Source organism: Pungitius pungitius, chromosome 6, assembly GCF_949316345.1.
Source record: "Pungitius pungitius chromosome 6, fPunPun2.1, whole genome shotgun sequence".
Classification (NCBI taxonomy): domain Eukaryota; kingdom Metazoa; phylum Chordata; class Actinopteri; order Perciformes; family Gasterosteidae; genus Pungitius; species Pungitius pungitius.
In genome coordinates, this window is record NC_084905.1 from 16,518,717 (window position 1) to 16,543,571 (window position 24,855).

Sequence of the window (24,855 nt, forward strand, 5' to 3'; positions counted from 1 at the left end):
AAAGCAACAAAGCCTTCATACAAATTACGCACTCATTCCTCCTTCCATCAAAATGCTTGCTGCAACAAAGACGCTATTCTCGGAGGTACATGAAAGACAGACACCTGTCAATCACAGCTCCTGTGACTCTTATATTTCCCGTGTCAGAGGCTGCAGGATGGAGAAATGTGCAATATTCTGATAATATTTCATGCAAAGTAATGCAAGTCAGAACACTTCCCCGCTTGCCAGAAGGAGGGGAAATGAGAACAGGTAATTATCGGATTGCCTCGAGGCAAGAAATGATAGAGATTGCAGAGAACCGGGATATTTAGCCCTGCTAATGAAGGCCCGAGTTGTGGGAGCACCAGGGAGGGGGGGGAAGGCAGAGGGAAGCTTGGCTGTGGCTCAGCAGGAGGTAGAGCCTGATAAGACCATCTTACATAATGGCCACATCCAGGGCCGATCCGCTGTTGAACCTCACGTTCTCTCCCATCCACTCAGTATGCCCGGCCCAGGGGCCATTAACACCAAGAATACTTATTGAGAGACAAAGAATTGAGTCATTTGAAGGAAAGGATCACCCCCCCCCCCCCCGTTTAACCCTTCACGTTCACGTTTGCTCATCTCGACAACCTCACTTAAAGTGCTTAAAAGTGTAAAGATATAGGTTATTTTGTGTATGCAGCACTTCCCCTTTAATGGTGACATTAGGATTCACAGGCGTTCTCTTGCCAGATCTGCTTGCAGACATCAGAATTGCTAATTTGCCGGTTCGCCCCGGGAAAGGGCTGGCTGGTGGGCGAGGAGGCGACGAATGGAAACAGCAGCCTGATTTGCCCAGATAACCTTGAGCCCCAAAAAAGCTCAGCTTCTCGTGAACGCACGGGGCTCAATCAGTCCCTCTTTATCATGTTGATCTGAGCCGCTGTCCGGCGCTGCACTGCACTCGCTCTCACCTGCCTCACTATAAGAGAGCGTGTCATTAGCCAAAATCTGCCTATTCTGACACAGCCATTAACTTGCAATGAAATGAATGAATGCAGCAAAATAATTGCTTTCAAAAAAGGCAATCTTGCCGCTGCGGCAACGTCCCGATCATCAACGTTGGGCCAAAACCAACCAAAAATACTCAGCGATTGTGGCTCACTTTCTAACCTGCATAATTAATTCCCATTGCCTGTGATGAGGTTCCACTGGAGATACAGACACGATAAAGAAGAAAGGTCCTGACAGGGCTGTGAGTCAGCAGAGATGTGAAATTTAAATTGGCCAGGCTAAGCAGTACGAAGCTGATGGTGATTCGAGTGGACTCACCGGTCAGCCCCACAGTACAGTACAAGAGCCGTGGGCTGAGAGTCGGCGGTTACTCATGCACACAGGTGCTTTATCAGCAGACCACATGCAAGGGGTGAAGCAGTAATAATTGTGAGCTTCATCGAATGTTACGCTCCACGTTACAGTAAATTACAAAATATCTTCATACAGACTGAGCATCCCATTTTTTTTTTTTTTTTTTTAAACCAATTCTTCCCCAATGAACCGAACGCATCTTCACGAGCGGCCTCGTCTTGAAGAAAAGTGGGCGGGAATGGCTCTTTGTCTTCGCCGCTCGTGGGTCCCGGCCGCGTGCTATTAACAGGATTAAAGTGGGAACCTATCATTGGCGGGGGTGAAGATGTCGCAGCGGGAGCGGGGGCTCTCGTGGCTTTTCCGGCACAGCCTCAGCAGCGCGCGCACACAGACACACACACCTACACACACACACACACACACTCTCCTCGCGCGCTGCCATCTTTCACTCAGCCGGGCACTTGCCTCCTCGCCCGCTGCGCCCACCGGGCCCGGGGAGCACGCGCCACCGCCAAACATCCGTTTACTCTCGCTGCGGGACCCCCACCTCTCTGAAGAGGGCCCAGTCACTGAGACCTGTTTAGATTCCGCAACACACGGTGGAGGTGAATCCAGTGACACACACACACACACAATGTGCGTAATTAAATGCTTCGTTCAAAATCAGCTCTGATCATTTCTCCGGTAACACCCTGTCACGCTGACCGGCTAGACTCAACAGAGGGTGGTAATTGCTTCCCTGTAGAGAGGCCGGTAGCCCGCGAAGGTGAGCGTGTGGAATTACATCCCCCCCCCCCCCCCCCCACATGTCCGCTGGATTCCGGCAAAAAACAACGCAGAAAAGCCACTCAACAGCCGCTACACAAAGCGAGCATACACGCAGCTCTGTTTACCTTTGTGCTCGAAGGGTTAAACATTAATTGGCTAGTACATTAGCAGCGTGACCCGATGACCAGAGGTAGGTTTTTTATTTTACTCCCGCCTCCGGCATCATAGCCCGGAGGCGGGTTTAGTGCTTACCTGCAGAGGCTGGCTTTGTCTTTGAAGTGGAGTGATGGATGCAGCACAACAGATGGAGACGTTGGATGCTTTCAGGAATTATTAATGGCACGCTACGATCCCAAATGACCTTCAACAAATAGTCTCCCAGCACTGGAGTACACAGGCAGCCCTGCACATCCATATTGTATTAAGACAACACACCTCGGTCAACGGAGAAACACAGAGCCACCGATGCCACACACTCTGAGCACTAATCTATTGAAACTTTGCCTCCTTTTACCCCTCCTCAAATGCAACAAAGAAGCATCCAGTTAAATAGAATCACATGTTTCAGGAATAGATTGGAGATTTACGCAGCAAACACAAATTCTGTAAAGCCCAATTTGTTTTTCTGACAATGCGAACCATACGCTGGAATTAATCTGCACAAAGGCTTTCCTGTAGTTTTAAAAATAAACCCCTCATCAATGGGGGCTTTTGTGGTCGCTCAAGAGGTAGACAATTGTGACATTGAATCCATCTTACGGACGAGTTAAAGACATAAAATATCTGTTGCCATTCATTCAGTTACGGTACAAAATGCACAATCTCTGGATTGCTTCAAAGAGAAACCGAGCTGCTGAAAAAACACCTCCTTTGCTTTTCCGCTTAGTGTGATGAAACCAAGAAATACTCATGGAAACTTGTCCATGCAAATTAATTCAGATGAGGAAATAAAAGGCTCACGATGCTGGAATCGTTGAAATTCTGAACCAAAACAAGAAACACACCGGTGTGTCTAATTTTGGATTTACAGTTAACAGGATCATCTAATTTATGAGCCTGAGACATCATGACATTCGAAAAAAAAGTTAACATTTTACAGAGAGACTTAACACCATTTGACATTCATTTAGTATGCGCTGCTAACTGCGTGGCGTTAGCATGTGATTTTCAGAGCAGCTCCTAATTATTCAATCAGCGACTGGGACTGCCCTCTGGGCACGTTCATGTAGAAACAAAATTAATTTACAATGCTTGCAATTAAAGCCTGAAGCTATCTACATTTGATCCCAGGCAGAATCATTTTACGTGCCAGATTGAGCCATTGTTCTACTTTTTCTTTTTAAAAAGCCAATAGGTTGGACCTCATTGAAGCACTAGTTTGGGCGTTGGGAACCATTTGCAGTGCAGTAGCTGTTCTACACAACCGCCTACCAGTTCCTTTGTCCCTCTGCTTGAACACCAACCTGCATTACTATATATATATATATATATATACAGTATAAATATGACCCTCTGCGTACATTCAACAGTCAAGTGACTACAAAGTGCAGTGGGAATGTCTTGCACCTGTACGGGTTTAATTGGGGGAGATACGCTTCCTATAATGGGGGCCAATTGCGGGCCATTAGGCTGAGGAAACAATGCCCTGCAATGTTTGTACAGTATATGCAAGGTCTGCAGCCTTCAGCTGCGAGAGAATAAGTACCGTGGTGGTGCTCTCATAAGACAGCGCGTGTCTTCAAAGGGCTACATCTAAGGGAGGAATTGATCAGACACTTTTTCTCACACTCAGTAGAAAGGAATACATTATTTGAACGGTGTCTATCTCCTTATATACACGGCCTCTGATTAATTACCTTAGGGCTCGCTAATGAGAATGTGTAAATAAATACAATGTTAATCTACTACGTAGACCATGTTTACTCATGCTTGCAGAGGTTCAAGAAAAAAAACAAAATCCCTCATGTATAAATTATAATAATCCCACATCAAGAGAAACGGGGGGGAAAAAAAGACCATGCTGAGATCAAAGCAGGACGGCCCGATGCAATCACGTGTCAAAAGATGAAAAAAACAACTGCCTTACCAACCCAAGTCAAGGTTTGTCAAACGCACAATAGTTTCAAGCTGATCATATTCAATTTGGGGAGAATCTGCTTCACCCATCTCCCATCATGCCTGTTTCCCCTCTTACCTTTGGTTCATCCGCAGCGACAGCTGATATGATTCAGAACAACGAGGCTGATATCGGACACCATGTGACGACATGTGGTGGCGCGCGGAGTAGCGTGATGCGCTGGGAGCCGCGAGGTTGGCGGTTCGAAACCCGGGCTGCCCCCATGTGCCATGTCGAATTGTCCCTGAGCAAGACACCTGACCCCTAATTGCTCCCCAGGCAAAAACGTAAGGCATGGGTTGTAATGCAATGTAAGTCGCTTTGGATAAAATCTAAATGACATGTGATGTAATGTAATAATATTGAGAAGAATTTGCCTGTGCCTTATGAAACAAAGACATTTGACCAAAATACATGATGATCCGTGTGACTGATTATGAAAACAACCAACACCCTGCAACGGATTCACACACAAACAGGGGAAGTCTGGGAGGCGCTGCCCACCCATCACTTCTCAGACATTGTGGTCCAGACTCTGGTGTGTTCCATCACAGCGGCGTAACACCTTTAAAGCATTTCATTTACACCGGGAAGCAGAACAATAGCCATTTGTTCACCAGGACTGCTGGTGTCACATCGTCACTCTATTAACGTTACGGTTGGAAAGCAGAAACAGGCGGTCGAATAAGCCTTTAAGTACAAACACAAAAGAGCAGAATTTCTTCTTCCTCATTCTTTAGAAAGCGTGTACCTGTGTAATATTGCAGGTCATGTATACGACTACAAGTCGAAGTACATTTAATGGTTTAATAAATAGGCGGTACAACTATGGGTGATTCTTTTGACAGTTGGACGTCATTAGCAGCGGGGCTGTGCAGCTTTGATAGTAATGAGAGTGCTTCCTCTGTTGCCCAAAGTAACACATTAAAGAATTTAAAACAGCCCAAAGCGCAGCAGGAACAGGGCGGTCTCCCTCTGCCCTCCAACTATTTACAAAAACAAAACTTAAGAGACGACAGCTGCTGATTTGTAACCAAGAGACAGATCCCTGCGAGCAAATGAATCAGTCGTGCCGGTCTCTTTGCGGGAAAAGCTCCATTTGTTTCCCTGTGACAGAAATCCATTGAAAGCCATTTAACCCCTTAGAAAGTTTACATGAGGACACCTTTTTATTTAAGGGCTTTTTCTTTCAATGCATCAGACAGCTTCGCCCCTTGTACTGGATTTGGGGAGCTGTGAATATAAGCAAAGGGAAAGCTTTTTTTTTTTTTTTTTTTTTTTTTTAACACATCATGGCTGACGGTTCTTTCCTTCCCCTAAATTCGGCTCCTGTAAGATCGCGATCAGCCGCAGACTGAGAGCGCGGGGGGGGGGGGGGGGGCATCTGTGCTGACGCCGCTGTTTGACGAGGCTGGACTGAGCACTGGGAAGGAAAAGCTCTCATCCGCAAACGAGAAGCCCGGGGGGGACAAAGACCACAATGTGACAAAATACCCACTCGAAAAACAAGAAAACAACCCATAAAAGAATCAGAGAGAGTCACCGGTGGGTGATTGCCACCTGCACTTCGGATTACCAGGCCCTCTGAGTGTCTTTCAGCGATTGCCGAGAGCTGGAGCATCATCCACGGCTCCTTAATCAGTTCAGCTGGGGAAGGGTGGATCCCGACATGTAAAAAGGGCTCAGCGCGATGGGGAATAAAGTCATAATCAGCAATCAGATATTCCACATTGCTGGAGGGGGGGTGGGGGGGGGGGGGGGGGGGCGGGGAGGAGAGCTCATCTCAAGATAGGTCAAGGATCTCTTCACAGCCGGTTAACCCCTTTGCTCCGGCTGGGAAACATGCGCACTCTCATTGTGTGGGGCGCGCATTGTTTAGCTCGCTCCGCTGCGTGACTCGCCGAATTACCATGTTGAGTCCGACACCTTCAAAGGACTGACGCCTTTTTTTATTATTACTGTGTAAATACAGTTTCAACTTCAAAACAAACTCTGCAAGTCCATAAAGGGGGGTTGGGTTCATTAAAGCGCCATGTCCCTGAATAAGCCATGTGCGGCGCCTTTAAACAAAGTTCATTGCCTTGCACATTCTACTTCCTTTCATCTTTGCAATTAGCACCGAAACAGCATTTCTTTTATTTCAAATGAATGCATGTGCATAAAAATCAATCTTAAGCAGACTGTTCTCGCAAGGATGTTTTTCTTTGTTTTTTATGATGATAAAATCCCTTTCATGCTTCTTATTTGGGATGAAGATGGCCTGATGCTGCTGAACCTTGAGAGTTAGTTTTCACGCCGGCCTGCGCAGGTTCCCTCGGGGAGACGTTCAAACATGCCCTACGACGCTCTGCGTCAGCAATGACAGCAAAGTCAGCCAACTTCAAAACTGGAACCATTCAAATGATTTGTCTGTCGTGAAGAGCACCCTCTAGTGCTCAGGAGGATTCGCAAATCTTTGTTTCCCCCCCTCACCCCCCCCGTATCAGCGCAGACGCCAGATGAGATGAGCGCAAATGATGCCATCCTACAAGTAGAACCCCTAATGGCCTCTGCTGGGACACGTAATCAAACGCCTTGCAAACTTCTCTCCCTTTTGTAATCAAGCCGGCGGAGCGCATGTTGCGACGATCTCTGTCACAACGCCGCCTGCTCCCCCGTCTCATCAAAATTCCCTGCACCTCTCATTTTTCATCCTTTGTTCCCCGCCAGGGTCCCCAGATGCCGCCGCCGTCGCTCACCGAGCAGCAGAGGGGAGGGTGACACAGAGTGCCGTGACCTCTGACCCCTCCCCAGCTCCCTGACTTTTCTAGGTAATTTCCGACAATTTCATCGCTACCCAACGTCTCTTAATATAAATTCCATCGACGTCCAATCCAGGAAATCCCTTCTTAGTATAGTTCACAGATCACGGCGGTGCCATATGTCCACAGCAACAGGGCCGTTCTAGCCACAACAGGGACAGCTCTTATCAGCGGCTGTCACCGAGAGCTCTTTTTTCCGTCGACCCCGGGTCACATTAACAGCAGAGAAGTGCTCCGCTCTCGTCTCACCTCTGCCGCCGTGACGGAGGAGAAGGATAAAGAGGTGATAAACCGCACAAACAATGCTCCTCGTCTTGTCTGCTGCCGAGCGGGGAGATCTGATAACGGCCGAGAAGAGAACACCGAAGCGTGCTGTTTCGGGGGGGGGGGGGGGGGGAGCAGGTCAGCTGGGGGGAGCGCTGTCAGAGCTCAGGAGTAGGAAAAAGCTATCGCGCAAGGTCGGGGGAGCGGGCGGAGGTTTGCCTCCAGCCGCACGGCAACGCGCTTTGTTCACCCCGCCATTAAAACCCCACAAAAAAGTGTGCAGGGCGAACGATGGAAGCGAGAGGGCTCGGCACGCGACTCGAAGGAGAGATGCATTAGTGTTGTTTGGAGTTCCTCCTCAACTTTTTGCACATTTTTTTTTCGGTTTCTCTCCCTCTGGCTTGCTCACGCGCACACACACACACACACGCACACACACAACGGAGATGCTCCGATGCCAACACCTAACTCCTTATGTGTTTTTCTGTCCTCAGTGTTTGAGTCAGACAAAACGCAAAATCAATAATGCTTTTTCTCCCCCATTTCCTCTTTGATGCAACATCAAAAAGCCGATGGACAGACCTCCAGAGGCACCGAGAGAGAAAAGGCCAACGGTACAAAACAGGCTGAGAGTGAAAGTACGGGGTGGAAAACTTCCCTTTAAAATCTCTTGAAACACGGTTAACTTCTGAACCCCGGGGGGGACAAAGCCTGTGAGGGTAAAACAGGGCATGTCCGGCTTAAGAAATGTTATTTAGTATTGTTATGAAGCCAATCTGTCCACAGAGAATGCACATACGTACTGTAACCGACCAAAATGGACAATTAACGTGAACAGTTGCAACCAAATCGCTACACTCTCTTCACATCCACTACAGTGGAAGCTACAGGAAGAAAGAGAAAATCTAGAAAGTAAAATGTCCTTTATCTCTGCACTGTGGTACGTGATTATCTAAGAAGTGCTGACAGTGGGAGTATCCCATCATCAGGTAAATGCCGCATGACAGGAAGACACTTCAAAAGACTCTTGAAATACTGAGTGAAAGTAACGCAGGAAGTGAAGTTAGAGGCGTTTGACTAAGCCTAGCTCAGTTTTTCTTTTTTTTTACTTGGGGAGCGAAAAATGGAGAACTCTGACTGAACTCGGTGTGAATGTCTCAGAATGAACTAAAATCCTGCAATGCAGTCCGGCGGTTGTGTTGAGCCTGTGCTGTTTGTGGGAGGCCGCGGTTTGGTTTGATTGGGCTTTTGGACGGCGCCGCTGTTGGGACTAATCTGTCAAAGCCACAAGGTGTGAGTGACGAAGACGAAACGGAGAGGCAGATTTATGTTTGGATAAGCTACACTCATATTCATTTCTTTTGTTGCTGCAAATACTTTTTATAGACTCCTGAGAAAAGAAGAAAGAAAAATAAATTCCACAGCGATCAGTACTTTTTTTTAAAGTATGATACATGGTTATGAGACGTATTATGGGATTCGTGTTATTAACACTAATTACAAAAGAAGAATAAATGAATGCTCAAAAGAAACATTCCAATACTACAAAAGTTAAAAACTACAACTCAAAACAAAGGAAAAGATGGAATACTTTTCAGAACCTGAAACCTCCATATTCTCCCAACTTCTATGGAGCCAAATCAAAAATCCATGCTCTCATTGGGCAGTCAATATCTCATTAACCAGTCCCTCCACACATTGCCAGGCGGCCGGGATGTTTTTCTCAGTGCGGCACACCTCACACACTTTAATGACCGGGGGAGACCACATTCCACTCCTTCAGCCATGAGGGGCGAGAGGGAGGGCTACAGCACGCCGCCTCCATCTGTCACCGAGGAGATATTAAACATATACATAATTCATCAATTCAAATGTTATGAGATATATTATCACAGGGTACTGTTATTGATGTTGGGAGGTAATCTAAAATGATTTGGTGCAACTACTTCTTAAAATACACTCTTTTTTGTTTAAATGGCTTTTCATTTTAAATCTTTACAGGTTGCTGAATTTGCCTTCACCTTAATCTGTGGTGATTTCTCCTTTAGCTCTTCATGTCCTCAGTCCCTAACTGGATAATAGCCAATCTTGTTAACCTCTGCTTTAATGTGCGAGAGCCCGCAGCACTGGATAGTGAGCACCTCTATCAGCCACTGATAGAATGAGACAAAGAGCACCAAATCTACAGCAAATATTTACAGCCTTGTTAACATAGCCTTCAAGCGCCTATCACAAGACATTTGGCTTCAGCTTCTCTACGGCCCCAAAACATTTTTTACAGTCTGGTACACACTTGTGTTAAATCACATATTAATGTGCAGTGTGCATGCTCGGCACGGGCTTGCTGTGCCTTGCTTTGATACTTTTAAAACATTACTGCTTTGCAGTGACGACAGAAGAACTCAGGTCCTTCATTTTATTTGAAGTGCCGAAACAGCACTGTCAAAGGACTCGGTTTCAAGTAAAGTTATGAGAAGTAACATGCAAATTGTCATACAATACTAGAAAAAATAAAAAGAATGAAGAGAAATATCCCCAATGGCTGCATTTAGTATTTAAAATGATATAGTATGCAATTTCATTACAGCATTTTAGGGGTAATCTTTAAAAATCTGCTGGTTCTTTTGATGAATGAGTTAAATAGTGTATACAAGTACAAGTATTTGAGTAAAAGTACTTAGTTACATTCCCCACAATGGTGTTATTTCTGAAGCGTTAATTATATGTGCTGTGGATGAGATGCACATTTTACCTTTTCTGTCAATCTACACATCAAACAACTTTCTTTAATTATGTAATTGGAATTTTCCTGCTAATTGTGCTGAGTAGGTTGGCTAATTTGCATGGGGTAATGAGAGGGATGTTCCCATTACAGGTAATTAGGTACTTGAGAGGCAGTGGGGTGGTGGAGAGGCTGAGAAGAGTAAAGGGTGCTGCACAGTGGAGACAAAGCCACGCACACGCACAAATGTTTGGTTTTAGCATTATTTGGTATTTTGATGAAACAGATCACATTTTTCAATAAAAATAGGCCAAATGCTCTATGAAGGAAAATGAACATTATAACAATGTTGCGTTCTGCTCAACCATTTCACTGACCTTTTCCCGGAAGAAATTACAACTGCCATTTAAATTAGTTTCCAATTATACAGCGTGTTGCTATCTTGATTTAATTTCTGACATTGCTACAGTGTTCTATCATGAACGTACCAATCAGGGGGGAGACAGAGCCCAAAGTAGACATGGAGACTGTCAAATAGACAACCTAGCTGTTAAACATCTACGCATGTTTACTGCAGATTAAAAATATAGAACTCATGAAAAAAGGAAATACATTAAAACATTATCCACATGCCACACTTTAAGATGCAAAAGGCTACACAGCAGTTGGGTCTGTCCAAAAGCAATATGATTTCATTAAGTCCTTCACTATAGAGAAAGAACATTCAAGTCAAAGGCTGGTGGTTTTTACATTTTTCTCATTGAAAATGAAATACAGGACTGCCCTTCCTCTCAATTCAACACATTTTGTGGCTGAGTTTGAACCTTACTCTCTAAATGAAATCTCACACAGTGCGATCGATAGCAGCAAAACAGAAAGAATCAACACCACCGTCAAGAGTTACTAGTGGCACACAAAGAGAAGTATGTTTATGTGGATCTGTGTGCGTGTGGGGACACATATGGATATATATATCCATATATATGTGTATATTACAAATGAAAGTGAAGGATAGACTTCATCAACATATTTCTATTAGTATAAAATTAGTAATATAGATAGTAACCCTCGAGTAACTCGTGATACCCTTTTTAACGTTTGTAATTATTTACATATTAAAGTTTGCCCTCTGGTTGAAAGTTTTTTTTTTTTTTTTAAACTTCACTCATGCTTTTTTACCATAAAAACATTTCTGGACAGATACAAAATACTCATTCTGCCTCCTTCAACACGAAACGACATTATTATTATTATCTTATTATTATTATCTTCACATTTCCCCTGTACGGACAACAGAGTGTATTCATATGTTTGAAAAGCATGATCATGTGCGCGTGTGCAAGCATGCATGAGAGAAGTGTGTGCTGAACTGTCTGTCTGAGTGCACTTTCACAGTCTGTGCAGTTGTGTGTGTGCGCGTATGCGTGTATGACGAAGGGGGAGGTGGTCAGGAGGGGGGGGGGGGATTAAGCATGCTACTTCTACATCACAGTGACGGGGACGACCCAGTCGTGCTCCCACGGCCACATATGTAAACCCGACTACCCCAACAAAATAGGTCAGTGGATCACAACACATACGCACGCACACACACACACACACGCGCGTGCGCGCACACGCACGCTAGCACGAAGGCACCGGTATCAAATCAAAAGAATCACAGCACACGAGTCGCGCCATCGCCCGTCCGCATCTTTCCGTGGACCAGACGCATCATCCTCCGGGCAGGAACGCCAGGATTAAGATCGGGACCCCCCCCCCCCCCACACACACACACACACATCCGACCCTTTGCCCCCATCTCTGCCTTACATTCACTGCCCCCCCCCCCCAAAAAAAAAACTTCCTAGGAGCGGTGCTACGCGGCGACGTGCACAGATCACACCGGCTGTGGTTTCCACAGAGCGCGACAGTAGCAGCGAGGAAAACACGCGGACGCGAGTCCAAATCACCCAAGAGACCGTTAAAGGCTTTTTTTAGAAGTTCAAGAAGTCTCCCCGCGAATAGAGAGCGTGGAGACACACCCGTCCATGCGTGGAAATAAGCATCAGAAAGGCGGACTTCACTTGCACGCGTTGGGAAGGACAGCGGTACTGTATTCCTCCCCTCCCTCCCCCGCTCTCTCTCCCTCTCTCCCCCTCTCTCTGTGTGTGTCACACTCTCGCCTCGCAAATGAAATGCAAAGAGTTGGCACGCTATGAATAGCAGAGCCGCACTTCCCTTTTACTTGTTACTCAGGCTGCAGGATCAGCATGCATTCTTTTTTCTTTCTTTTTTTTCTTCTTGCGGTCTCTTACCTTTCATAGCTGAAATCACAAAATACATCATTAAGCTTCGGGTCCATAAGAGAACAAACTATCACCAGAGCAGAGCCCCTCCACTGCTGTCTCAGCAGCAGCTGGCCAGCACAGCTCCGTCTCTCAGCCTCCGAGCATGACCACACCAGAATCCATGTGACTGTGACATCAGTGTTCATGTCTGACTGCTCCCCACCCACTAGCCTTTGATTGGCACAGCGTGCAGCCAGTAGGGGCGCTGAGAGCTCAGGCAGGGAAGCTGGCCCTCTTCCCACTGATTGCAGTCGCAGGCTTGTACGCCGGCTTGCTAAACACAGCACATTCTCGCTTATCTTCTCTGCCATATCTTTTTTTTTTTTTTTTAGTGCGAGGATAAAGTCCAAACCAGTTCTGGCAGGTATCAGATTATCACACTCATGTTTTTTTCCGTCCCCTACTACTGCTTTTAAAAGAAAAAAGTGGAAAAAAAACAAACTAAAAAAAACCACCGCCGTGTCAAGGATGGAGAAAAAAAAGTCAAAGAGGGGATGAATGGCTACACGTGGATGAAGCGGAGAAAATAGCCAAGGAAAACAAAAGAAAGTGGGAGTAACAAAAGAAAAGGGGAGGGGATGGATTAAAGAGGGATCTGTACATTTCCCCCCCCCGTGATTGAAGCTCTCCTGCTCAACTCCCAGTCCGTAGCTATGAGTGATCAGTGTGAGGCCAGATGTGTGCAAAGCAGCAGTGGACCCTACACAGCGAGAGGAGGAGCGGATTCCCAGCTTCCTCCCGCGACCTTTCGGAGGACCCGCGCGCCCTCCCCTCTCACACACTCTTTTTGACAGGTGAGGAAGGGGAGATAGTGACGGAAGGGTTTGGATGATCCCTTCCACCCCACAGAGACCCGGGCGATGACTTTCTTGCTGTGTTGTTTTTTTTTCCTTCTCTCCAGCCTGTGTCCCTCACTCTCGCCCCCTGCTTCCCATTCCAGTCCTTACCTCTCCGTCTCTATTCCTCTCTCTCCCTCTCTCTCTCTCTCTCCTCCCCCTCTCCTCGCTCATCCTCTCATATGATAATCTGTCCTGACTCCTAACCAGCTGCTTCTCTCTGATACAATATTCTGGTTTTAGTGCAATCCAGCCTTGGCCAATAACCACGTTGCATTTGGCATCTCCGTGAATAAGCTGGCTCTCATATCATCTCGTCTCAAGACAAACATCCTCCAGCTTCAGGCGAAAGCAATTTTTGAAAATTATACATTACAGGAAAAAAATGTTTCTTTTTTTTTCTTACAAAATAAATATTTCAAATTTGGATATTTTAGTGGCTCATTTCACAATTTCTAAGGTGGTTTGATTACACCAAGACTGTAGCCGCACTGTATCCGTGTCACATGGACAGAATTTCTACAACCGACACAGGGGCGTCGATTCAAAGAAAGGAGGGGCTTAGCCCCAAGGGGAGTGGCATGATAGCATATACTGTATATATATATATATATATATATATATATATATATATATATATATATCGCCCACACATACAAACCAGAACACATGGACATACAGCGTCAGTTACAGTTATAAATAACACATCCATGTGAGAAACAACAGTCCAATTCAATGACATCACCACAATAAAAGAATAATGCCCATTTGGTGAGGGGCTTCCGCCCTGCGCCAGACATTTTGATTCATTTTTCACCAAACATCTTAATACAACTGATGCCTTCTATTGTGTTCTGTTCAACGCATAAAGGTGCTTCTAACCACATATAGGACGTAAGCTAGAACTCAGCAGCTCGCAAAACAAATCTTCCCATGACAATGTTTCATTAGGACCTCTAAGATCCATTAGAGAGACTAAACACATTAAATCACAGTGTGTCAACACTGGTCTCTTATTGCACACCGTCTAATGAACAAAACATCATTCAGCGGCGGATAGCATCAAATGGTGCGTGCTCGGGATACAAACGACAGCACACAGGCCCTGGTAAACTACTCGAAACAGTGTGATGTCAGAGGCCGAGCAATTGACTCATTTCAATTTTGCCGTCTCCCCACAAGACCTTCAAAGTTCACCAGATGAGTCACGGCCGAGGCGCACGCAGGAAGACGTTTAACCGCCGCTGTGTGTGGCCGCCTCTCAGGAACCGGCCGCTCGGTCAGCGGACCGACCGTGGCTCGACACACTGCGGTCAAACGGCGAGCTATGGTTAAGGGGGGGGAAAAAAAAAATCTAAATTGCGCCTGTTGCACCCGAGAACATCTGAAACATCTGAGAGGAGGATAGCACCATCATTACCGAGGTGTAAAACAAAGTGTGAAACAATGGAAGCGTAAAAAAAATAATTTTGTGCTTAAATGTGGCATCGAAAATGACATGGCTACATGTCAGCAGCAACTTTATGGTCAACGTGTCGTCAACATCCATCCTCTTTCACACTTTAAGGGCCGGTTCACCCAAATTAGAAAAAATGCTTATACTTTTTTGTAATTTGACCCTTTTATCAATAACTTTAACCAATCTTGGTGTTGTTCTTTTTACAGTACAACAAATGCAGTGCCGACAATTGCATATAATTGCGCTCAAAGGCCAAAGGCCTCCCGGAGGAGGACGTCTCCAGCTAAGCCGCTTCATTTGCTCTTGATCACACTCTCCCTCGACTGCTCCACATTACCACTGACAGTATGCCAATACCCTGCTGATAGTTGTTCATTAGGGCATTGATTAAGCCATAAAGGCTCTGATGGTCACATGTTTATGGGTATTAATGTGCTGATCACTGCAGCCATGAATAGCATTGTTTTAGTCATTCATATATTTGAGTGAAGCTGCTACGGCTCCAGGAGGGACCTGTGTCTCACACTCCTCTTGGATTAACTCAAGGAAATGTATTTATTGTAAACAAGCCTCGTGGACTGGAATTCAATTGAATTGAGATGAGGTGCGGAGCGGAGCGTCAACTGGTTCCCCCGGAGAAGACGAGGCAACCAGAGCCGATAATGGCCTCATTAGCAGTCTGTCAGTAGCCCGTCCACGCACTACGACTCGCCATGCAGCTGATCAATGTTAACTCTTAAGGCACTGGGCCGGCATCAAAGCCTTTTTGACCCCAGAATAAACAGTTATGGACTTCCTCATCGCGGTATTTTAGAGGGTCGAGGCTTATATTCCACCACAGGAGCCACCTGGGTGTTTTGGAGGCACAATACCAGCCTGAAGCAGCGGCAGAATTAACAAGCTCCAACAGGCACTCCATGAAAACAATACAGATCAATTTAATATAGATGCCAAGGAGTGGAGGGCATAATATTAGAACCATAACAGCACTGGCCCACACCACACAATCATAAACCAATTTAGGGCCATTGCAGGCAATTTCCTGGGGGCTTCCACTTGTGGGAAGACTTCAATAAATCACACGGACAACAAAGGGAATATCTATTTCAGTGAAAATAGAGGACACTATTGGGTTATGTCCACAGGACTGCAGAGGGTTTGCACTTAAAGACAAGTTTGAATAAGAGAAGCCAGAGTTTAAAAACATCCTGCGTGCCGCTGCTCTGCCCGGGTTTTATTGTTGTATCTGTAGCCACAGGAAATGCTGTTTAGTCATTACGGATAATGGGTTTTCCATGGAGCAAAGCAAGGTAGCAGCTGTAGGTGAGTCGTGTGCTTTCTGCAGTCCTAACGGTTTGCTGTACACTGTGATCAGATGACTGTACACACTGCCCTTCATCCTTTATATACACCGCGACCCCGAGGCCAGCTCAGCACTATTCCCTCTTTCTGCCTGTCATCAATACAAACGCACACGAGCGCGATATTTATAGAACGGGAGGGTCAAAGCGACTAAACCTGAAAGCATTTCATTCCTACACAGGTGAAGTGTACACCCGTCAACTGTCATGTAATCCGAATCAACAACACTATACTTATAGTGAATGGTTGACAAGGCTATAGCCTTTTCTTTCACTGCCACGGCTATTTATGGAGTGAAATTTCAATCTTTCTTTTTTTTTTTTTTTTAGAGCTTCTGGTATTTCCAAATCAATTCAATCAAAAGTTTTCTTGTGAAAGGTAAACAACCACACATGCTGTGTCACCGTGGTAGCGAAGCCACGGGTGGACCATGTTTCAGGCACACTTGGTGTGAGTGAGGCGGCGACGAGAGGCCGAAAGAATATAATATATATATATATATAATAACCGAAACACTTTCCTTGTTGTTATTTCCCTGCTAGATTTGAACTTAGGGAAAAGCCAGCTCATGTCTGTCTGCCTTTGGGCACTTCAGCAGCAACAAAGGTGTTTACTATCTGCCCGTTGGAACCGAACGTTCTCTTCATAGATATAGCCTTTAAAAAAATAAAAAAAAAGTGCCGCATACATTCAACAAAGGATGTAATTCCAGTGACAAGCAAATCAGTTTATTTATTGGGTTTATCAGAGGAAAAAGGCGTTGGTAAAGAGGGATCATCAGCACTGCTGGATTGATATTCTGAATCCCACAGATTCTTTTTTTTCTTTTTCAATAGATCAATAGAAATCAGATTTAACAATGAATTGCACTGCATCTCCTTTGTGCGGATCCGCCCTCGGGGACGGAGAGGAAAGGGATAGGGGGATCGAGAGGGAGAGAGAAGGAGCGAGGAGGGGAGAGATTATCACAGGCACGGCAGTCTGTGTGAGAAGCTTAGCCCGGCTAGGCGGGGAGGTGGAACCCTGTGAATTCTAATGAACTGGCAAAACTCCTCCAAAACCAGCTCCATCTCCGTGGCATGAGGACGACGGGAGGGAGGGAGGGAGGGAGGGAGGAGGTGATTAGGAAGGCGCAGGCCCTCCAAGACAAACCAAACAGCGCAGGTCATTTTCCTTGTGATAATTATGGCCGTAACCGGGCGTGAGGGATTGGTTGTGCTTATTCTTCGCTGAGCCTGTCAGGGGAGGAAAAAAACATGGTGTTTTATTTTCCTGTTGGTCTGGTGACTCTGGTAAGAGTTGCGCTAGAGCTGTTGAAAAGGGCAGCAGGGGGAACTTGGCCTTTGAGGGAGAAGTTAACGAATGAACTTCATTATTGAGGAGCATACCAGGGAGACCCCCTGGAGTTTGTGATGTATTACCCAGCGTCAAACTTACAAACTCCCACAGCATCACCAATATAGCCTGACATCAGCTCTGGGGGGGAGGAAGGCGTGTAAACTAAAATAGTTAACCTTCCGGCTTAAGGCAATATGGAAAAAAAAAGGAAGAAAAAAACAGAAATAAACTTTGATGGACAAAGAAAAACTCTTCTTCTGCATTTAGGCTGAACAATTTCCCCATCATTCTCTTTATTGAAAACCCCAAAGTGAGTAATGAGGTGGAGCTCTCCTCAGCACAGCGTAAAGGAAGCCGTACTGGATGTTGTCTCTGCGGCTTCAGGTAGTGCAAGTGGGCCCAGCGAGGCCGTCCAGATCAACACAACGTAGGTGACTCTCATCTATTAGAAGGCAGCTCTGTTCAAGCATGAAAGTTACTTTCCCTAAGTTCTACCCGCCTAATGATAAGTGATAAGTGATCCACAAGGGGGACCAATGTCTTGCTCAAGATTGAGGGAGATCTTCAGGCTATTCGTGATGTGCACCATTTAGCCCCCCCCCCCACCCCCCGGACAGAGTTTCTCTACAGTGGACGGGACGAAGGAGCTCTTTTACACTTTTACTCTTGACTTATGAGGATGCCATGGGTGCAGAGGAGTGATTCATCACTGGGTGTGCTGCTCTTGCACCTTCACACATTAGTAATGTGGTCCGCTGAGGAGGAGTTCTGTCATCAGTCTGTACCCGGATCCTTTGAACAAGGTAGGTCAACAGGAGGCAGCAGCAGCAGCAGCAGCGGATGGCCCACTTTTAGTCTTTCACAGCACCTTTAAGTTTCCTCCGGGCTCCACAGCTGAGCCTGCGGACACACCGGTGTGGTCAAGGGGAGACGCCGCCTCGGTGCTGTAACTGGTGTCCTCCCTCCATCTGTTGACTCATCAGCGGAGCTTCTCCCCCCCCCCGACGCCAAAGTTAAGGGAGAACCGTACTTTCATTCAAAATATTACAGCGTAAAAGCAAAAGAATTTCAAACAAATGACTCATAGTTTGGATGAAAAGTTCCCAGACTTATCCATCTAAAGCCGCCCGGGGAAATTTCATCACAAGACTCCCCAGTCTTCTGTAACACAGCCGCAACAAAATAAGTGGCGAACACATGATTGTCTGTTCTTTCATGAATTGTAGAGCCACTTTAAGTCAGCATAAGCCTTTGACCTCAACATTGCAGGTAATGCACATTTAAATACCTACCTCAGTATTCATGTTTGTCATTTTACTTGTGAAGATTAGGTGTAAAAAGGCTATTTGAAACCAAAACACAGGATTAAGGGATAATGCTGCTCTGTGTCTTGTGAGTCGACCTTGATTCTGTAATCCAGCACAATACTGGAGAACAGCATATTTCTCTCCCTTGTACATTCAATACATTCACTGTGGAACAGCTCATGCTGATGTAATGGCAAAAGCATAATGGCACCATGCTGGAAGAGAAAGTAATCTGAATTAAAAGGGGAACTCCTTTGTGATGTCTGTGTAGAACTGGAAATGGCATTACAACATTTATACAAAGAGAAGTGCGATTGATAGTACCTGCACATAACAAAAAAACTGCCTTTTGATTTGAATCACGCACACCTGTACTAATGACCGTTTTGAGAAATGAACCTGATCTTTAGAGCGAACCAACCCGCAGCCCGGGCCCCCGGCGTTATTAAGGGCCGTGTCACTTAATCAGAGAGGACGCAATTTAGCGAGGAGCTAAACTACGCGTGAGGGACCCTCTGCAAACACATTACAGATCATTGTGTCACCTGACTCACGCAGGTACGCGCGCATGCTTTCCTCTCCTCCCCCAATCTGAATGGTTTTTCCTGACTCCGTGTCTCCTTGCCTCTTTTTTTTTTTTTTGCTTCTTCTTCTGCCGCAGACCTAGTAAAATGAAAACCTGCCTTTGATGTCTGGGATCCTATAATGCTGAGCAGTAGAAATCCGCATGCCTGTTATCTGTAGAATCTTAATGATGACGGCTAACTTCACAATGGGTTAACCGCATCTCTGTGTTCTCGCGCTGCACACCCACAGAAGCACAAATTAATAGCAACGGAGAAAACAGAATTTCTCTAATAAAGCGGATTCAACAAAATGTGCACAGTGCGATCAGCACAAATGTCAATGTGTAACATCACTGGAAGCCTTCGTGAGCACTTCTGCTTTCTTCTCGGTCGATGTAACTTTTTTTTTTTTTCTACTCTTGTTTCTGTGCAGAATGACAGACCTTTGGAAAGGCGTGATTCAGTAAATAAATCAAGTTTTTTTTTGTTTAGCTTTTTCTTGCACAGTGACGATCATTATTGGTCTTGGAATTGTGATTTTTCTGAATAATCTTATTATGGAAGTGGGGAGGGGGGGGGACATCTAACGCGTTGCATGGTTAATTCAACAACATTCTTCTGAATAATTCAGGAATGAAATTATACATCTTCATTTAACTTGCCTTAATTCATGCGTGATATTGCATCATTATTTTAACGTCTTTTTTTTGTTGGTTCGGCTCCACTTTAGTTTCCACCCAGAAATAGACCTTTGTGAGAAGTGAGGACAATCAATACGGGATAGATGCCGGTCAAAGGGAGTCGCTCTGGGCCCGAGAGGACACTCTGTGAGCAGGGCTGCATCTACGGAACTCGAGGACATTTAATTATGTCTCCCATCTTAAAGCTTCCCAATCAGCATCAGTCAGGATTAAATCTGGAAGACCTCCGCCTCAGTCACCCCCCCCCACCCCCCATGAAACACACCTTTCATCACCCGCCCCAACACTCTCGTCCTAATGCCGAATGTGTGTACCCTACGCCGCAAAGGGACGAGGCCTCGGAAAAAAGCCTGGCGCGTGACGGATAAACTGCGCCGGTGCAAAGGCGGCGTGCTGCCCGCCGCCGCCGCCGGCCCGGGGGCGCAAGGGCCGGCCGCGCCCCACCCCCCCCCGCCGGCCACGCCAACTGCTTCGCCTGGCAGACGCAACCAAGTCAGCGCAGCCCGCGGTCTCCGGGCCGTTTCACCTCAGGTGGCAGACAGCCGGCAGAAGAGAAATCGCCGGCAGCAGATGGGGGGGGGGGGCACTTGCTTCAGCTGGCCCAGCCAAGCATTGTGTCCTTGTCACATGTCAGTTACTCTTGTTTTCTGGTCTGACAACACTTCACAAGACGAAGGCCTTTTTTGGGGGGTTTTCAACGGGACACAAAAGGGAAATGGTGAGGGGGGAAAAAAGCTGACGAGGCCTCTCCTCACTCCGGCGCAGATTCCCTGAAAGAGCCGGGCACCAAGAGAAGAACCAGATTAAGAGGCGACAAAAGCGGAGCTGCCCCCCCCCCCCAAGAAAAAAAAAGCTGCTGTGCACCCCTACGGTTCCTCCCTAGCATTCTCCACCTTATAAAACACCGTGGGCCCCCAGGAGGTGATAAAAAGAAGCGTCTACACCCACAGAAATGTATGCAAAGAAAGTGCATGTACAAAGGGCATTTGCAATTTTACAAAATGGCAGACATAATGCCTTTACTGAAAAATGAAGGCCTGCCATGTTGCCAAGTACGGCACCAGAGGAAAAATGGAGAAAAATCATGCTGTCCTGGTTTACGACAAATAGATAGCTCTATTGATTTCCCTTTTACGGGCACTGTCCATCCCTCACTGTTGTGATTACATTGACCTATTTCAGAAAAAAAAAAATAGCCGTATGTTATAGATTATACCAGAATGTCCGAAAAAGAACACTCTTTTTGTGGAACAAACAAATAGAGCAAGATGAAACATAACCTACAGTAAGGTGGGAGGAAAGAAAATTGCGTCAATTTAAGCATTCAATGTTACTCTGTTAGGAGAGGAAACAACAACTTCTTGTACCACGCTGAGAATCAAATAACTTCAACAGAAAGAGTGCCGGTGGTTAGTGGGCTCCCGCCGTGTCAATTCCAATCCATAACAAAAGGGCAACAGCAGCAAAAAGATTGCAATATTTCTCAACCAACGGTTAAACATAACAACGGCAATTTGACAAACTTTGAAATCACGTTTAGTAGGAACCACCTGCTTTTGTTTGCTACTAATCTGACTTCCGTATTGTGTTTTCTTTACCCTAATATACCACAGCACAGTTCAGTGCTGCATGCTTTGTGCTGATGGTTCCTGTGCGTCTGTGTGTATTGCCGTGCGCTCTCGTCCTGCTCCACTATGCCTGTGCGTCTCACTAGGCCATCTCTCTAGCGCATGGCTCAGGGGACTCTGGGCTGGCTGATCTTCATTATCAGCCCGGGCTTAACAATGTACTGGATGCACTTCCCACATGAGTGCAACTAACAAATCCCCACAGAGCTGAATCAAGGCAACAATGTGATGAAATACCTTCAAACAGCCACTGAGCATAGAAAACTGAGCTGTGCAGAGACAACCCACACTGCCCCGGGCGATTCCACAGGAGTGCGCCTGTTGCCAAGCAAAATTAGACAGCAACTGGGACATATTATTCGCCTAAATTGGCAATGTACAGCACCATTAAGGACCATAAATCTCATGTTTGATTAGCTGAAAAAAAAAAAAACTCAATTCACAGAGCTAATGGATTAGCATTGTACCACTCCGAAATATAAGCAGGATCTGATGTCATTTAGAGGTTAAAAAAAAGCATTATTGGGATCAATAAACAACATTTAGCAAAGTAATTTCAAATGCACAATAGCAACACAATCTCCAAACTCTGGCTCAATAACTGATAATATTTCACTGAAACTCACAAATGCAAATCATCCTTTTCCCTTGAAACAGATCAGCTGTGCTGCTAGCGTGCGAGTGTCTCTGACGAGAGAAACTCAATACAAGCTGCTAGCAAAGAAATTAGGATGCAGGAGCGAGGCCATGTTTCTCAATCAGTGTAAGGAGCCTGTCGTCGCAATGGAGATAAATACAGGGTGAAGAAACTCTGTAGTGTCTGTCAGACTGAAGAGAGGAAGAATCGGCACGTTACTACTACTGCCTCCCACTGGCCACCCTGTGCACACATGGCACACAGTAACACAGGGGATTGGCAGAATATTGAAACACCCCTGAAGTACAATGAAATAAAATGAAACGACAACGCTTTCGTTGTCGGATTTTCTCAGCTATTTTTAAGATTGCAAATTAGCCTCTATGGGGATGTTTGTGGACAGTTTGGGAGATGTTATTAGAATATTGTTGTGTTTTTTTTTGTTAGATGGAGGGATTAATAACTCATTACACTTAATGTTTTTTTAGTTGTTTTTTTTATACCGTGCGGCGTGGTCCGAGCGGTTAGTCAGACAATCAGTACATTGTACTTCATCTGCAAGAGTGCGAGAGGATTAAGCTCCAGGTAATCAGGAGATCTGCTCTGTTCGCTAGCTCTCTGCTATTCGAGCCGAGCGACGGAGCCCCAGACTGGGAGATTAGAGGTGAGACGTCTAATCTCGGTGTAATCAGCTGCTGCATCTGATCCTCTCCGCTCCGCACCATCTCTCTCAACAGGTCCAAACAGAAAACCATCTCGCAGCAACGCGGCCTTGCTGAGGCAGTGACGTACTGTATATATCTGCATCCAAGTAAGAAGAAGAAAAAAGAAATACAATCGATAGCTTAAGCCCTTCGATCTTCTTTTTGTCACCTCTGTCACAGGCAATTACGTCTTTTAAAAAAAAAAAAAAAATGTAACATCAACTGCTGCTAAAAGTCAATACAACAAAGCAGCAGTAAAACTGCCAGGGAAATAAACAGGAAAACCACAGCTGACTTGTTGCTGAGAATGATAGCCTTGTGGTTAAAGAAAGTGCTGCCGAGGGGCCGCACCTCACAGGGAACGGAGAAAGAAGGGGAGTCAGACCGAGAGAGAAGAGAAGTTACTGCCTCACAAAGTAAATCGACTCAAGTCCTTAAAGCAGCCAGTCTTCGGAGAGGCCATTGCAGTCGTTGGGAAAATAAGTATCTGTTTTCATCTTGAATACTTCACCTTCTGATGGCTCTGTGATTAGTGCAGTTGGTTTGAATGAAAGAGGGAAGGAGAGGAGAGAGGGAGTTTGCCAGTGAACAGCTGCCCCTGTAATTTATATTGATGAGGGGACTGGCATGGCGGGGAGCTTCCAGCAGTTTGATCACTCAGGCAGAGTGGGGACTCAGTCGGAGACACGGCCCATCCCTGTGGTCCAAGTTGGACTGGGAAGACCTCCTAAAGCACACACACACACACACACACAGGCAAGTAAGACTGCCAAGCTCACATTACGAGTGGCGGTGTGGACTGCAACCATGAAGGGCAGCGGCGTCTCCATCATTATTACTCCACCATATAATCACCAGGCTTCTCCAGGGGAGACCGTGGCTCCATATTCTCAATGACCATTAACCCAGAGCCTTGAACTCACTCTTGTGCACGCGGTTTTCGGGAAACAAGGTTCTACAGACGCTTCCTGACTACGAGGCACAGCAATCGACTTCTTGTTAAGGGGCTTTACTTTGATTTCCTCAAGAGGGCTAGATTTGAATATTTCTCACTGATATGAGACAGCGTGGTCCAGTCTCTGCCCAGGGCTTTGAACCAGAGACTCCTAAATCATGCTCTTTGATTTGAGCCCCCTTCCGGTGTTGAGGTGCTTAGCGCCGCACTAATTAAGATGGCGGGGCGGCGGAGTGGTGGGTCAAAGCGTTTCTGTGCTACCTTGAAGATCTCCTGACACAAACACGAACATGCTCACGCACGTGAGAAGAAGAAAAAAAGACATGCCGAAGCCCCTCCAGACGAGCAAATAGCTTAACACACAATTGTGCTGCTGTTTCGACAGGACTCTTTGAGTAAGGTGGACCTGTCTAGAAGATCATATCCTATGCCCTGTTGTCTGATGTTATAAAAAAAAAAAAAAGAGCCAGGCGGCTTCTCACAATCTGAAACTCTTCGACCCCTCTTACAGAAAAGCCCTCTGGCCTTCCCACTCCACAAGTTTCATCAGCGCGATCAGAGGGAAAGGATAGCCTTCAGGGCTTGTTTTTTCCGTTCACACAGCAGGGTATAAAGGCACACACACACACACACACTTAAATAGACACACTGCCGTAGACTGCACAAAAACGTTTTTACATGCCTTTTCGATTACACTTCACACGTGTCAAAAAAACCCCTCTCAAATCATTGATTTCTACAGGTTTGACTGTTCATCAATTCTTTATGAGCAGACTGAAATTGAAAAGGCATTGCTGGTGCTGGTGGTGGTGAGACAAGGCGAGGCCTGTGTTCTGCTGCTGTACAGCAAAAGTGTCTTTCAATTGCGGTGATGCGATCTGTACGCGAAGAGCACAAGCTCTCGGTAGTTAATCAGCTTCCAGGGCTCGCAAGCCACCACACAACACCACATCCGTGTTGCTCAGCTGCAAGGCCTTGCAGAAAACAAAGGAGTGCTTCAGCACACGCTCTGCTCAACTGTGCATGATT

At 46.0% G+C, this 24,855-nt stretch overlaps 1 protein-coding gene across 2 annotated transcripts in view; it reads right to left on the bottom strand.

Moving 5' to 3' along the window:
* The window catches only part of roraa (RAR-related orphan receptor A, paralog a), a 151,798-nt gene that overhangs the window by 27,112 nt on the left and 99,831 nt on the right, over positions 1-24,855 (bottom strand). Inside the window, exon 1 of one of the 2 annotated variants that reach the window (XM_037451503.2) lies at positions 12,301-12,588. The exons of the other annotated variant lie outside the window; for it this stretch is intronic. Within the exon in view, the coding sequence (XP_037307400.1) occupies positions 12,301-12,331 (31 nt within the window). The 5' untranslated portion in view covers positions 12,332-12,588. Of the gene's footprint in view, positions 1-12,300; positions 12,589-24,855 lie in introns of those variants that run through there. 2 annotated transcript variants of the gene reach the window in all.